This window comes from Sebastes fasciatus, chromosome 1 (assembly GCF_043250625.1).
Source record: "Sebastes fasciatus isolate fSebFas1 chromosome 1, fSebFas1.pri, whole genome shotgun sequence".
Taxonomy (NCBI): domain Eukaryota; kingdom Metazoa; phylum Chordata; class Actinopteri; order Perciformes; family Sebastidae; genus Sebastes; species Sebastes fasciatus.
In genome coordinates this window covers 23,874,348-23,891,217 of record NC_133795.1, presented here as the reverse complement: position 1 = coordinate 23,891,217, position 16,870 = coordinate 23,874,348, and the positions used below count along the sequence as shown (strand labels likewise).

Sequence of the window (16,870 nt, the reverse complement as noted above, 5' to 3'; positions counted from 1 at the left end):
GTAAAAGAAAGGTGAAAAACAGCTATATAATGTATCTTTAAACAGTAAATTAACTGTAAAATACTGTGAAATTAATAAAAAACAATCAGTTCAAACTGTATTTTACAGTACATAGCTGTACATTTCAGCGACAGTGTAATAATGTTAATTTTACAGTAACGTAAAGGCAACCCTGCTGCCAGTTCTTTACTGTTATTTTACTGGGAAATTCTTAACAGTGTAGCAACAGTAACTAAGGGTAAACAGTCAGTTTTTATAATGGTAGTATAACCGGACAAAAACAAAACCATTTATACGGAGAAATTGATTATTTTTATAAAGCAACTAAAAATGAGCAGAGAAACTCAGCTGCTCCTCTCTGTCAGTCAGTGATATCAGTCCACCTGCAGAGGGAGTGATGGAGCTGCTGGTGGAGCTGGAAGCAGCTGGTTGGACTTGATAGAGGGGTTGATGATTAGTGATTGGCTTCTGAGAGGAAGTGTGTTTTATGCTCACTGGATTGGATGAGGTGATGATGATCTGGGAGGACACTCCCCCTCTTACATTTTAAACTTTTAAACTGAGGGGGTGGATAAAATCTAAACATCTGTGATGTGTTGAGTTTCAGTAAGAGAGACACAGAGGAAGTGATGTGAGTTTCTCTATAATCTAATTTTCCATGTCAACTCATGCCAGGAAAGGGGGGGGGGGCAGATTATGAAGAAGAATGATCAAAATCTGTGCAGCAGCAGAAGCAGAGATATCCTAACTTTTAACCTAATATGGATCAAACTCCAAAAACCCTTTCATTGGACCCTCCTAACACTGACATCTTTCAAACTCCACACCTCCAGTTTCTGAAATCATCAGTGTTATTTTCTCAGAGTTGACAAAGCTCTAGAAAAAGAAGACATTTCAGTTTATACAACTGGCTGAGTAGGACTAACCATGACCACTGAACCCACCTTCATGTGTAAAATTAGTGGAATGCACCTTTAATATTTCAAGCTAAAATGTAATGTAAAATGTAAATCTGCATAGAGATTTTGAGAATCATTCCTTAATGCATTGATATCATTGAAAAGAGTGTAAATATGACACAAAGTAAGGGATAATGTACAGCGAGCCGGTCATTGTTGTGAAATAAAACCCGACTGGGCGATGTGGACCCTGGCGTGAAGCATCGCCCTGAAGGGGTTTATTTCACAACAATGACCTGCTAGCTGTCCATTATCCCGCTTATTACACGGCTATTTACTTAACAAATCAATAATTTGACAAAAAAACGGTCCGCCCAGCGTCCGACATCAGAACTGCTTCCATAGCGACGGTCTGTTATACATAGCAACGGTCTCCTATAAAGAAATAACACACTGTACAAAACCGTGATTGAGAATAAGAATTGAAAAGTCATGAAATAAACTTTTGTTAAAACTGTATTGACTTTATATTTGTAGTGAGAATTATTATTTTTTTTTTCATTCACTTCAATACAGACAGAGTTTTATAATCTAGTGGACATTACGGGAACTGCAACTGAACCCACTTGAGCTCTGACCTCAACACTCTGATCAACAGTCAATACTGTGTGGAAATACTGGATTTAAATGTTTGTTGGTCAGATAAAGGGACTTGACTGGTCCTTCGTCAGCTAAACTGGCATCTTTGTTGTGTTAAATAATGAATCATAATGCTTTTCTTCGCTAGACCCGGCCTGCCTTGCATTCAAGCACTAGGATTGGCCAGGCGCCCATGCACGGGCGAGGTACCGGTACCGATTTGTTCAGATCCGGTGCCCTGACCAATGGGCTATCCTGACCCGAACCAGTTGAGGTCAATGCTTAACCTCAACCAATTGCACTGAACTCAACCAGCTATGCAGGCCAGGTCTTGCCAAGAAAAGCAGTGGGATTCATAATTACGCATCTTTGTCAGTTGGTCCTTCGTCAGCTAGCTAGTTAGTAAACTGGTGATTCATCAGCTGGTTATTAACTAGTGTTTTTATCAATTACTCCAATCAACAAATAGCTAGTTAAAAAAACTGGTATCTTTGTCAGTTAATCCTTCACTAGCTAGATCCTGTTTGCTGCTTGTTCTTAGCTGATTTTTAACCTTTCCTTAAAAATACTCAGCATTTTGGTCAACTTTTGTTGTTTTTAAATGTGCTTATAAACTTACTTGTACTTGATTTAACTGGTCCTTCATCAGCTAAACTGGTATCTTTGTCAGTTAGTCCTTTATCAAGTTGGTAAACTGGTGATTCATCAGCTAGTTAATAAACTTGTATTTTTATCAATTACTCCGATCGTCAACTAGCTAGTTAAACCGGTCCTTTGTCAGCTAGCTAGTTGGTAAACTGATGATTCATCTGCTCAGAGGTTAAATTGGACCAGGACTGTCTGGGGCTCAGCCCCGGCACATAGGCCTACGCTTTTCTGTGTTTTCACAGGTTTTCTTTTTTTTTTTTTTCTAACTGAAGGTCAGTTAGCTATCGGTTAGTCCCAAGTCCCCAGGAAGAGCGCCGGGCTGTGAAGCAAATTTTCATAGTGGCCAAACGGTGGTATTATAACTTTTGTGTCCATCACCTGATGCCATTGGGCCCGAAAATACTTTTTCCCATAGACTTACACTGAGAAAGAGACGTCTGTAACTCAGTAGATAATTATATTTTAGGTAAATCAACTTCCCAGTATGAACACTTGAATAGCACTTATTTAAATCATGAAGTCCTAAAAGTTGTAAAATGCAATAATAGCTGAATCCAGAGTTGTTTCCCTTCCTCCGTTCATGTGAATGAGACCCAGACCGAGGCTGGACCGAGGGCTGGGAGGCGGAGTTAAAGGAAACACTACTACGCCTGCTCTATGGGCCCAATGGATGCAGAAGATCGCCAGATGATTCAGGTACTTTGTCACTCGTCAGTTGAGCCATTTTACCTACCAATCATATGACGTCAGGAAGACATTCAGATCATGTCTGTATAACGTCCATCAGTCCGGACCCACTTTTGTATGTCTGGTGGACGTGCAAAATGGGTTCAATATCTAGACGTCTGACTAGGTCCCCTGTTGGATGTCCGTGGACGGACGTGCACCTCAGGTTGACATCAATGGTTGAATGTTAAAAAGACGTTTAAAAAAAGACGTCGCAAAAACTTTCATTCTGGCTCTTCAGTGGACGTCTTTTGGACGTCTACAGAGACGTTAAATTGACGTCTTTTGGACGTGTCTTTGCTCAGTGGGTGGCTTCATGCACCACTAAGCAACTTTCATAGGAATGAACAGGAGCCACCTACAAAACTGTATCCAGTTCTCTTTATACATCCATAGTTAGTCCTTCATCGCTAGCTACGTAGTAAAACCACTAGTTAGTTAATTGGTCATTTATATCACTAGTCCTTTATCTGCTAGTTTGTAAACTTCTTCATTAGCCAACTCTACTCTCTGATATTCAGTATCTCTTTAAACATTTCCTATTTAAAAGAAACATCTCTAGTCATGTAGCGTTCCAGTTAGTGAATAAACCTAATATTCAAAGCTTTAAATTCAGTTTTCTGTTTTTTATTTTGGTGACTATAAAAAAGCTCATCCTTAATCTGACTTTGACCCCAGATAGAGAAAGAAACACGTTATCATGTAGCTACTGTTTTATATGTAAACTAGTCTCTCCTGACTGAACTGTTTCATGAATCCAACTGTGTCTTATGGGTCAAACAGGAAGTGACCAAAACAAAAAACTCAACCCCCCACACTGATAAAACAACGCACACACTCACACACACACTCACACACATACAGACACACACACACACGCACACACACACACACACACACGCGCGCACACACACACACACACACACACACACAAACACACATACACACACACACACTCCCTCCTCAGTTATCTGTTTCTCCTCTGCTGTCGCTCTGACACACACACACAGACACACACACACACACACACACACACACACACACACACACACACACACACACGGGGGGAGGTAGATAACTCTGTGATTCCACTGCTGAATTTTTAACGCTGTTGTGGAACTTTTTTTTTCCAGGCGGGTTACTGTGGCACCAGGGTACTGTTACACCGACAGAGACACAGAGACAGGGTTCAGTTCAGTTCTGTTGTTTACTGAGGCTGGACGAACACAGGACTGTTCATGGGGTGTACGGTAAGTTTATCTATCTATCTATCTATCTATCTATCTATCTATCTATCTATCTATCTATCTATCTATCTATCTATCTATCTATCTATCTATCTATCTATCTATCTATCTATCTATCTATCTATCTATCATTCTATCTATCTATTTATCTATCTATCGCATGTTATTTTCTGCTGATGTTTTTATTTCTTTGAGTTTTTCAGCTGTCTCTTACAAAAAAGCAAGAATGAAATTTATGTTTTCACACATTAATTATTATATCTCACCTTTGAATGTCAAAAAAACGAATCAACATTATATCAGCATGTAATTTTCAGGTATTTTACATGCAAAAACATAAATTTCACATTTCACATCACACGTTACATAGAGGCATATTTCACATGTAAAGTGTAATTTGGAAATGTGAAAACCTACATTACTTGTGCCTTTTTAAATAAGGAGTTTCTATTTGATCACACTTCACTAAAAGCACCGGATGTACTTCATTAACTATTTTCAACAAGCTAACTAGCAGTCATGTACTGTATGACATTTTATTGTAGATGAAAGACCTCTGACCTTTGACCTCCTGACAGCAGAAATTATTAAAATATTATTAAAATTATTAAAATATAATTACTAATTTTTTAAGCTGTTACTGTTCATCCTAAATAAGTTACAGTTGCTAGTTCACTAACTACCCAAAAAGGCTGGAGCTCTGACTCTAACTCGCCCTCACTATCACTGACTGTCGTTCTTGGCACCTTTAAACTCTTGAATTATTTATTGTAGGAGGTTTGTTTGTGTGTCTGTGCTCTCTTATGCATACTAGAGGTCCTCATGGGTCCATTCGACTTCTAGTAACCAGGATTCAACCTATTTTAAATCATATTCAGCCTGATCAGTTTTTGACTTTTCTGAGTTACATTATTTGTACAATTAATTCAATTGATTGTCGTTCCAGTCTATTGAGTTCATTGTAAAAATCCTTCAACAGACAGTTTTATTAAAAAAAGAGAAAGTAATGAATGCAATAATGTGTGAAATAGCATTAAATCACACTGTACACTTTACAACATAATACTAAGCCTGCTCAGTGTCATCACAAATGTAAAGGGATGTAGTCTGTCACAGGAAATGTACTCCCAATGTAAATATTGGAAAAAAAGGTCTCTCTTATCTTTCTAACATTTTCCATGACAACACATAATAAGGAATGACTTGTACCTGCTCAGAAGGGTTACTTATATCTTACTGTAAATAAACAATCATAATACTGTACACACTTTTTATCCTGGTATTCACGTCCTCACTGGTATTTTCTGCCAGGCTTGATACTCAAGTCCCTGTAGGACCAGATAGTAGAGTTAGAGAACTCTAAGAATTCAGCGATGAACAAAATAAACTTTCCCTCCAGTCTTCTTTATAGTAAAATTATTGCAACCATAACTTCTTCTGCCAATGCCTGAATCCAATTGGACAGACATTGTGACGGTCAGCATATTTAGGGTCAAATTATGACCCTGAAACTAGAAGTGCACTCAGAGAGCGCAGACCTCCGCCAAGGCGGTACGTCGCTGCCCGAATTAACCGAATAGTGGCTTCTATCCGACTCCAGTATAGTGGTACTTAGTGAAAAAAACCACATGGCCCAACCATGCTTGCCATTTTTATGAGTTTGAAATAGGTTGGTGGCCCCTCCCCTTCCACTACTAGCAAAGATTGCGACCGTTGTGCATGAGAAGTCTAATGTCCTAATGTCGTACTTGCAAACCTGTGAGCCATCGCAGTGTTTCACCGCCCTCTCTAATTGAAAGTTTCCAGTCTGTTGCACCTGTAACCCCACCCATTGGTGATGTCACAGTGTACTGACATGCCCTAGAGTACACTTCTACATCACCGCAGCAAGGTGTGAAGTTAAACTACTGGATGGCAGCGGAAGTGATCTTTGCTTTGTCTTAGAAAATGGACAGAAAACTCAAAGAACAGCATCATGTTTCATATTTTCAGAAAAAGATATGATTAGATTAGAGAGGGGCCAGGAATTCTGCTCTCTATGCCAAAGTAACGCTCTGTGATTGGTCGTTTTGGAAGTCAATCAAAAAATCTGTCAAGAATCTTAAAGATCATAGTGAACCAGACTTTATTCTGAAACCTGAATCCTCCCATCTCCTCCCTCAGATCTGTCCTGTCCTGATGCCGTTACAGTAGCAATATGACCCTCAACAGCCAGAGAGAGAAGGAACCTCTGCGCCGGCGAGGCAGCACACCGATTCCTCCCGCCCACTTCTACCAGCACCCGTCCTGGACTCGGGACCTTCAGGACCCTCGGCTCCCCGGCAGCACCCAGCCTGACCCCGAGCAGCCGCGCCCCCAGCGTAGCCACCTTCCTCTGGGACAGTCGGCATCCTACCATCCTGGAGACAAGTCCCTCCACTACCGCGCCCAGTGGAGTTCAGACTCGGACGATGACTCGCAGAGTGACTCGGACTGTGTTTACAGAGTGGTGTTGCTAGGCGACCACGCTGTCGGAAAGACCAGCCTGGCAGGAATCTTTGCCGGGATCACAGAGAAAGATGAACAACCTGGAGGTGGGATGTTAGGTTTGTTTGTCTGATTAGTTTATCTAATTTATCTGTTAATCTTGAATGTTCTGTCTTAAACAAACCATATTTTATACTTTGGAAGAGAAATGCTTTAAACTGGAAAGAAGTCAATCTTGTCTTCTTTTTTTTTTAAATATGCTCTGATATAAGTTTAAAGTGAGACTATGGAACTTCTAAAAGATGTACAAAAAAAGAAATTAAAAAAACACATTCTTCCTCTTACACATTAAATGTTAAAAATCAGCCTATCAACACCTCTAAAGCTCGCTAATTAACATATAGCTTACATAGTAACTAGCCAGTTTCAATGGGGCATTCTCACATGTACGAACATGCACTAAAAGGATGAACATGCACTAAAAGGCACGCAAAGAAAGAACCAGCTCGGATTACAACACACAGTAGAGTGGTGTCAATCTTCTCAGAATCACATGGGGAACCCTGTCAATGTTTTCCACCATGTTTTATTGTTGTGTTGTTTCAATGGATGTATAAAGAGAACTGGTTACAGCGTCGGAGGCGGGGCCCCGTTCATTCCTATGAAAGTTGCTCAGTGGCATATAAAAAAAAAAGTTTGACTTCCAAGTGATAAAGTACCCGGATCTTCCGATGATCTTCCGCATCCATTGGGCCCATAGAGCAGGCGTAGTAGTGTTTCCTTTAACTCCGCCTCCCAGCCTCAGTCTGGGTCTCATTCACATGAACAGAGGAAGGGAAATAACTCTGGATTCAGCTATTAGTGCATTTTACAACTTTTAACACCTAATGATGTAAATAAGAGCTATTAAAGTGTTCATACTGGGAAGTTCATTTACCTCGAAAAATCTCTTTCCCAATGTTAGTCTATAGGAAAAAGTCTTTTTGGGCCTAATGGCTTCACGTGAAGGATACGAAAGTTATAATTCTACAGTTTGGCCACTATGAAAATTTGCTTCAAAGCCTGGCGCTCTTCTTTGGGGATTGGTTGTTTCATACTCCAACTCAGTCCTCAGCAGCTCAATGCTCAGTTTCTGTCTCTGACTTTGTTCTGACATCACAACCTTGACTGACCTGACCACATTGATCAGCTCCTGTGTCACGTGTTGATTGGCCTGAGGCCATGATTGACAACCTGCATTGATCCAGTGACAGTCTGACATGGTGTGAGTAGACAGAGCATGTCTGCTGTTAGTATTCAGGTTGACTGAACTCAATATCTGGTTCAGTTTCTGCTTTAGTTTCACATGTTTTTATTATTCTTGTTGCTGTGTTCTTGGGTTGATGTCTGTCTCTTTATGATCACAGACGTATCAGCAGCTGTGATTTGTTGTTGGTCCTCTATATTGTTTATTGTTTTTAGCTGTGCTTGCAGTGTGGCTCTAGGGACGAAGATGTTTGGTCAGTCAGTCCAGCACTTTGGCCCAGACTAGAATATCTCAACAACTATTGGATAGATTGCCAATGAAATGTGTTACTGTAATAACTCTGGGGAATTACAGCCTCACACTGCAGATTCTCAGTCTTGTTGTTTATTGTTTGTTACAGAAGACACATACGAGCGGACACTGACAGTAGATGGAGAGGAAACCACACTCATCGTCATGGATACCTGGGAGAACGACAAACTGGTACATTGTGTGTGTTGATGAAGTACAGCCAGAGAGTATAGAAGCGCAGTGTTTTTTTGACAACATCCGCTGCCTCCATTTTGGACTGAAAACGGTTATTATATTTATATTATTTTATTGTTCAACGCAGACCATTTCAGGAGAATATGACAATAGAATAGAAATAATTTTGTTTTACTTCTGTATGGCACTTTTTAGGCGGATGTTTTACTGGCATCCAGTAGTCACTTTCAGTCCAAAATGGTGGAAGCGTAGCTTTGCTGCTGGGCGCTGATGTTGCAATGGAACGACCAATTGACTTTCACTTCTTGGCAATATACGTTCTTTGGTCCACCTGTGGAGCATTAGATGTCACCTTTGAAGCAGAGCATTATGGGTACATGGCGTCCTGCAAAGGGACCTGATGTAGCTGATTTCAGTGTTCTCGCACTTATTGTTGAGATCATGAAATAAAAAGCCAAAGTTCTTCTTGATAACAAAAGTATTATTTTGTAATCTCAAGAACATTTGTTTGTTTTGTTGAGATCATAAAATGCCCTTTACCAAGAGAACTTTTGTTATTTTCAACTGGATAAACTTTATCAAAAAGCACGTTTTACTAACTTCTTTCTTGAAAACCTGCATCTTTTAATGTATGAAAGTGTTCTTACAATAAGTCAGACGCATGTTAAAAAAAAAAATGTATTAAAATGAGTGTCAGGATCACTGTTCAGGAGTTTGCTCTCTTAGCCTCTGTGATTAAGCAAACTTCTTGTTGCTCCTTCACAATAAGTGCCTTCAAGTGGTTCACTGCAGAGAGGCTTTTATTGTGGAGCAGCAGAAGATTACAATATCTAAACAGCAATATCTTCCATTGAAGCTCTTTTGAATGCAGATCAGAAAACAGTAAAGCTGCTGTGTGTTAGATGAAAATAAGAATAGCAACATGGTAGAAGTTATGCTGTCTTATTGTTTTCGGTACTCGTTCCAGACGAAAATCAGTCACTGCTCAGCATGTACTGAGGTTTGGTGCCCAGCTCAGTGTGACTCTGTGGACTCTGACAGGGATTCCCCCATCACCTTTACAGTTTGTGATATTCACTGACATCATGGTGCGGCCACAGTCTGGAGACTGTCTGGTTCAGTGACACTCACTTCTGTGGAACGTTTTGGTTTCATCAAACCACGACCTCTGAGCTGGAGAGATGTAAATCACAAATCATTTTGCAGACTTGTTCAGTTTAAAGGTTCATAGCGATTGATTAATTATCATCGTTGGCATCACGATTCATAACGCTCTGACTTTGAGTTTAGTCTAAATTCAGTTGTCTTAATCTGAGACCATGGCCATGGTTGGACCTGAAACACATTGAAGGAACTACATCTCCCAGCATGCCTTGGAGCTCTTACAAACTTTCCCAGGAGGACCTTGAGGAAGTTGCCAGATTAATGGATCTTAAGGCTGCCACCTCGACTCCACCAGAGCTAGCAACCTTAAAAGTAGACGTTTATCATATTGTTTTTTCCAGATTAGCTCTTAAAATCTGTATTTAAAGGAAAATATTGGTAAATGTTTCTTTCTCTCCTTCTCTGTGTCCATGTCTCTCTACCTGTCAGGAGGAGGACGACGTCTCCTCTCAGGAAAACTGTCTGAAGGTCGGGAGTGCTTACGTCATCGTCTACTCCGTCACCGACCGCTCCAGCTTCGACGCCGCCGCTGAGCTCCGTATCACGCTGCGACGCACCCGCCAGGCCGAAAACCTTCCCATCATCCTTGTGGGCAACAAGAGTGACCTGGTCCGGTCCAGAGAAGTCGCTGTGGAAGGTGGGGGTCAAAGGTCACAGAGGGTACATACATACACATATCGATATACAACAAATTGATAACAGGTAACGATTGACTGATGCTATTATAATTCTCTTTCTGTGTGTGTCTTTATTTCCCAGAGGGCCGAGCGTGTGCGGTGGTGTTTGACTGTAAATTCATTGAGACGTCGGCGTCTCTGCAGCACAACGTGACCGAGCTATTCGAGGGCGTGATTCGACAGATCCGCCTCCGTCGGGACGGCAGCGAGGTCGTCAAGCGCCGACGCTCCATTTACAGGCACAAAGAGAGCCTCACCCAGAAGGCTCGCCGCTTCCTGGACCGACTGGTGGCACGCAACAACCAGCGCATGGCGGCCAAAGTGCGCTCTAAGAGCTGCCACGACCTGGCCGTCCTCTGAAGACAGGTGTCCACCAGGAGCATCAGGTTGGACCTTCTTTGAGCTCTCTCTGGTTGTGATATCGTGGACGATGGCGTTTGTGATGATCCTCACGTTCAGCGAGTCAGCAACATAATATAGTAATCAGCAGTGAAAGGAGTCAGTGGACAGTTACGTACGTTGCTGTGACCAACTCATTTTCCTCTTTGACCGTTTGGTCTCAACATTTGCGTGACTTTTCCTCCAGATGATCTAAATATAAAGAAACTAGACTGTGAAGGATCATCACTGTTGGGTTAAAGGTTGGATGACTGCGTGTGTGTGCGTGCGTGTGAGACTGTTCAGGATGTCCTGTAGTTTCCACTGTGTCCACTGTGCTGTTCTCCTGAGGTTTCTACTGTTTTCAGTTCAACACTGTGCAGAATAAAGTCTTAAAGGAACAGTGTGTGACACTTCGGGGATCTATTAGCAGAAATTAATATAATATTCATAACTATGTTTTCATTAGTGTTTAATCACCTGAAACTAAGAATCCTTGTGAATGAGTCCTTCATATCTAAACTGGGAACGGGTCCTCTTCACGGAGACCGCCAGCGTAGAACAGACAAACCAAAGTTGCTCCTAAAGTAGTGATATTATGGTATGTGGCCTCTGAGCGAGGTGAACGGCGTTACCACGGTTACCCTCACATTGATTGCTTGTAAAAGGAGGACCACCACTATTCTAGATGACGCCAAATCCTACACACTGTACCTTTAAAGGAACAGTCCTCTCAAAATCATGTTTTACGGACGACCAACAGATGACCACCACATAAATATGGATTTAATTTCAGTTCATCTTCATAAATTTTTTTATTTTCATTTTTTTTGTTTTGATTTTATTTACAACTGACTGCTCAGTACACCTAGTTAAAAGCTAAAAGTTAGCTAGCGACTGTTGTCATATCAGTAAAATCAACGCTTGTGGCTAGAAATGAAGCAACTTTTCTGAACTTCTGTCTGAAATCAATCGACCATTTATCAAATTACTAAGACTTTTGATTGTATAGGCTTTATTTTCATCGCAAACTGATCATTTGCAGTGTGAGAACAGAAAACTTTACAGACGTAGCAACAGTTACTAAGAATGGTGGTAAATTATCAACTTTATTAATTTCAGATCATTTGACTTATTTTTAAAGTATTCAGTATCTTCATTTTATGTTACATCAAATCATCTCATGTGTGTTTTGTTTTTAGTTGTAATCTCCTTTCTGCAGGAGCTGCAGGGATCAAACCTCCGTCCTCACAGAAACACACTCTCTCAGGTCGCCACATCCAATGTTTACTGTTGCCGTGGTGACGCGTGGTTTTAACAGAGCGATCGTCATGACGTCAGGGTTGCATGTTGAACACTTCTGTGGGGTTGACAAAAAACAGGCCGAGTGTTTGGCTGATGGATGGGACAGTGTCTCCTAACGGGACTTTTCTGCCCTGAGTTTACCCTCTTATGCTTACATGCTGATGTTTAGCAGGTATCACTTTCACCATATTAGTATGTTTGTGTGCTAATATTTTCAAATTAGCAGTAAACACAAAGTACAGCTGAGGCTGATGGGGATGTTTTCCAGGTATTAAGTCATAAACCAAAGTATTAGACTCAAATATTTTTTCAATTCAATCATCCTGATGGGGACATGAATCTCTGTTTCATGACAATATTTCACTCAGCCCAGATGTGAACCTGCTGGTGGCGCTAGAGGAAACGTTAGAAGTTATTATTTAGTTTTATAAGAAGTGAACCTAATCTGAGCTGCTGTGAAATGACAAGAAACTGGTTTATCTGGAAACCACATCAGGCAGACTGGTTGTCCCAGTTTTTACTGATCAAATATCCTATCTGCTTATTGATCGGGCGTTTCGGTGACACATACACACACACACACACACACACACACACACACACACACTGTGGTTGTACAGGGACGGTAGATGGAGGGGGAGTGTTTAACATTGATTTGATGGGGAGGGTAATGGAAAAAATGCATGACTCTGCTCAACCCGGATGACACACACACACACACACACACACACACACACACACACACACACACACACATACACACACACACACAGAGTGATGTGTAAACATCCTCTTAGTGGAGGAGGACCAGAGGCTCAGAGCTGTGAGTTCAGCTCCCTCCTGAATCTGTTAAGAATAGAAACATCAGAAAATCCTCCACAGTGTTTCCTCTCTGCGGTGTAAAAGTTATGGAGAACACCACTTTGTGACACCAGAGAAGATAAATAAACAAATAAGGTTGAGTCATTTGATTTCCTGTTGTGAATCCATGTACTGATGATGCAGTGATATGTCCAGAACTGATCAATCAATGAGTCAACCTGTCAGTCAATATAACTTGTTTACTCGTCTTTGTTGGATTGTAGAAAAGTGTGAACACGAATCAGAACAACGATGTATCTTATTTTTCTCTTGGTTACAGGTGTGAAAAGCGACCGTAGTTCAGGGTCTTAGCTCATGCTAACAGAGATCTACGTTCAGAGCTAACAAGAGTTTCAGCTGCAGGTAAAGATGTTGCAAAGTAAGTTTTCCCAAAACACTAAAAAACATGAACTGATTTTCTCCTCATCGTCGTGACATTAGAATTGTTGAGATGTGAGGAAACCTGAAAGTTTCAGACTCTGTAGCCCCATCTGTGTCTGAACACACCGTCACTGAGCTGAACATTATTCTAAAGGACATTTCAAACATTTCAGCCCCTTTAAGGCATGTTTGATTTACAGCGACAGAGCAGAGAACACAGAAAATCAAACACCCCCCTTTGTTTATTTAAACTGCACAGTTTCCTCTCTGTCTGCCTCTGGTTCAGTGTAAAAACCTCAGTACTGTAACTCTGCCTCTCTATTCACACACTTACTCACTCTGAGGCTTCCAAGAGGAGCAGGAATGTAAACTGAGGACTCTGCCAGCAGAAAGACTGAGACTCTGGCTCCCCCTGCTGGAATAATTTTTAATTATTCAAAATATACATACAATGATAAACATAAAAAGACATTTCAGAAATCTAAATAGCAATGACACATGAATATGAAATACAATTACAGATAAATATACATAAACAAGTGAACATTACATTTTATAATTTTATTTATAATTTTACTATACATTTTAATTTTAATTTTTGTTTTATAATGCAGGACAAATATTAAAGGTCCCATATTATAAAAAATGTAGATTTTTATGTTTTTTTATAATGAATCAGGCTTAAGTCCTATATAAATACTGTGAAAGTATCGAAACACTTAATCCACAGGGAAATACACACAGCCCGTATTCAGAAACTCTGCATTTGAAACCAGCTGTCAGGATTTCTGCCCATTCGTGATGTCACGAATATACAATATTTAGAACCAGAGGGTAAATACAGGCATATTCAGATTGACAGCATGAGGAAAATAAAGTGTTTTTTGAACATTACAGCATGTAAACATGTTCTAGTAGAAACACAAAATACAACTATGAACCTGAAAATTAGCATAATATGGGACCTTTAAAGATGACACACTACAAATAAGAGGGGTCTCTGGAGAGTTTTAACCCTAAAGCAATGCATTCTGGGTACTCAGCTAATATGCTAATTGTGTCTCTTTAAAAACTTAATTTGATGAGTTAAGTAAATTTTCCAATAAAAAAATCGGATGAACAATTGATTAAATTATGAAGCTGGTACGAAAATAAAGGAATACAAATAAAATATTAATTGTTTCCACTAACTTCCTGTATTATTTTTTACAGTGTATAGGGATGTCATTGTGTACATGAATTTTGACATTTGCCAAGCCTAATTATAGTCCTCAAATATATAAATTAGATAAATGACCTGTTCCAATAGTTATTTTTCATCACCATTTAAACAGGCAATCAAGATGTTTTATTTATGTGCTCCTTATTATAGTTATTATTATTTTAGCTGTGGTTCACTGAATCAAACCTTTGACTGTGTGTATTTTTATGAAATTGCTATACATTATAATTACATATTATCATGTTACCTGTCTTGGTTGCACTGCTTGAGACTTGCTTTTTAATAATTTAAAGTCAGGCTAAATGCAGATGATTGCAAAAATGGAGTGATGTAATGACGTCAAAAATTTGGAGGAAACTGGGGAAAAAATCTGCAAAAACACAAAAAAAGTTGAATTTTTAGTTCTATATTTCCACATAGAGTTGGTGGATTTCTTCAGCGGCTGATGTCTTGTCGTTTTGCTGTACAGCTCCACGTGTTCTGTGTTAACAGACGTAAATGGTTTTGAACATTTTCATAAGTGTGCATATTATATTCAACGTTTTGGCACTGAAGAAGTTGTACTGTATATAACGGACCACAGTCTTATAATCACGACCCTACTATGCATACCAGAGAGTAGGAACAGGCAAGGATTACGGGAAGGAAGAATGAGATCAAAGACTGTTTCCTCATAAACATTTTCATTTGGTGCTTGTGTGGGAAATACCCCAGAGAGTGTATGCTGCAGGCAGGTGGGCTCCCTCTGGGCTCTGGTGGAGAACTTCACGCCCAGGCCTGACATAACATGCCTACACCTACGCTTTGAAGCATGCTGTCTAAATCCCCCTGTCTGAATACCACAGGCAGGAGCATGGCCCTGACATGAGTACGCTCTTAAAGTGGGTCCTGCTTTATTACCTGATCTTTACTTCCTTCACCATTTCGGTATTGTGCTTACATGCTGCATCTTCTTAAATTGATGTAATAAACCATTCATTCATCTATTATCTGTAACGGCTTATCCTATTCGGGGTCAAGGGGGGGGTGCTGGAGTCGATCCCAGCTGACATTGGGCGAAGGCGGGTTACACCCTGGACAGGTCACTTAGACTATCACAGGGCTGACACATATAGAGACAGACAACCATTCATTCTCACATTCACACCTATGGGCAATTTAGGGTCAACAATGAAGCTGTTTGTCTTTGGACTGTGGAAGAAACCAGAGAATCCTGAGAAAGCCCACGCTAACACAGGGAGAATATGCAAATTCCACACAGAGGGGCCCCTAGCCGATTGAACCTGCTACTGTCTTGCTGTGAGGCGGCAGTGCTGGTAATAAATCATATTAACCTAAAGCACATATATCTCCTGGTAGATATCCAAGTGGAGAGCAGAAGGAACAGGGGGATTAGCGGGGGGCTCATGGCTTTCATTTGCACGAGGCCTCTTAAAAGGTTAATCCAGCCCTGTTCATATGGAGAGAGAGAAGTGTTGCCTTGCTCCTTTCACCAGCAGACCCTCAACCTGATGTTTTGAGCACCTTGTATGAAATAATATTGATTCTGTTAAAACAGCCTGTCCTAAGGAACAAAGGGACCTCCACGACGGCTGCCCTCTGGGTTTGCGTAAAGGGGATGGACAGTGGCTGACATGACATCATCTGTCAGGATCCTCACATCCTATTGACCTATGAAGTATTTACCTCCAGGAGAGACAAACTGCCCCAACATGTCTGACAGACAATGCTCATGTTAGCTCACTGTCAAGAGACAGATCGGTTTCAAAACCTGGAACAAGAGGACTGCAGGACCTCAAGCTGAGCTGACACAAAGTCAACTTTTAACATTTCTGTTTATAAAGCTGTTCAATAAATAACATGAATGAATTCAGTAAATCCTCTGATGTTCAGTGTTAAGGTGTTCATGTTATTTTGTCCACCCCCATGTTGCACTTGTGTTATCCACTCTGCTATGTAATCCATTCCAGATGGGGCGTGGTCGACATTCCTGCAGATCTGTGGAGTAAAGACCCCGAGCAAAAATCACATGAACACCGGAAGTTATGCTCGTATCCTTCAAAACAAAAGCCTGCAGTAATTTTCAAATATTCAAGATTCAAGATTCAAGAGATTCAAGATTCATTTTATTGTCATTTCACTGGGTATTTGCATACACAGAAGGAAACGAAATATTGTTTCTCCCAGCTCCCATCAGTGCATTAAAAAGGATAGAATAAATAAGTAATAAAATTAACATACCTAAAAATAACAATAGAAGAATAAAATAAGTAACACTTCAGAAAAAAATTCATACAATTTGAAGTCATACACCCAATTTGCAGCTGTGTTTAGCAGCAGAGAAAAGTGCATTTATGTCCATAGTAAAGTGATGTTTTGCATTGCTGTTCCAAAAGCCTGCAGTAATTTTCAAATATTGACTCTTTAACCTTTATTTACAGAGGGTGGTCCAGTCCAACTTTTGTATGGTGCATTGTGTATCCAAGATATTAAACCTGAGATAAAACATATTGTAATTTTGAGTA

The 16,870-nt window shown here is 40.3% G+C and overlaps 1 protein-coding gene across 3 annotated transcripts; it reads left to right on the top strand.

Moving 5' to 3' along the window:
• Window positions 1–3,757: 3,757 nt before the first annotated feature.
• rem1 (RAS (RAD and GEM)-like GTP-binding 1) lies at window positions 3,758–12,656 on the top strand. 3 transcript variants are annotated; one of them, XM_074638920.1, is made up of 5 exons: window positions 3,758–4,162; window positions 6,323–6,744; window positions 8,272–8,354; window positions 9,951–10,181; window positions 10,281–10,496. In XM_074638920.1, exons 2-5 carry the CDS (start codon window positions 6,357–6,359, stop codon window positions 10,350–10,352), a joined length of 774 nt encoding a protein of 257 aa, XP_074495021.1. In that variant the 5' UTR covers window positions 3,758–4,162; window positions 6,323–6,356; the 3' UTR covers window positions 10,353–10,496. The 3 variants fall into 3 exon arrangements, with proteins under 3 accessions (XP_074495021.1, XP_074494999.1, XP_074495010.1); XM_074638898.1 differs by having other exon boundaries at window positions 3,769–4,162; window positions 9,951–10,158; window positions 10,281–12,656; XM_074638909.1 differs by having other exon boundaries at window positions 3,772–4,162; window positions 6,323–6,732; window positions 9,951–10,158; window positions 10,281–12,656.
• The last annotated feature ends 4,214 nt before the right edge of the window (window positions 12,657–16,870 follow it).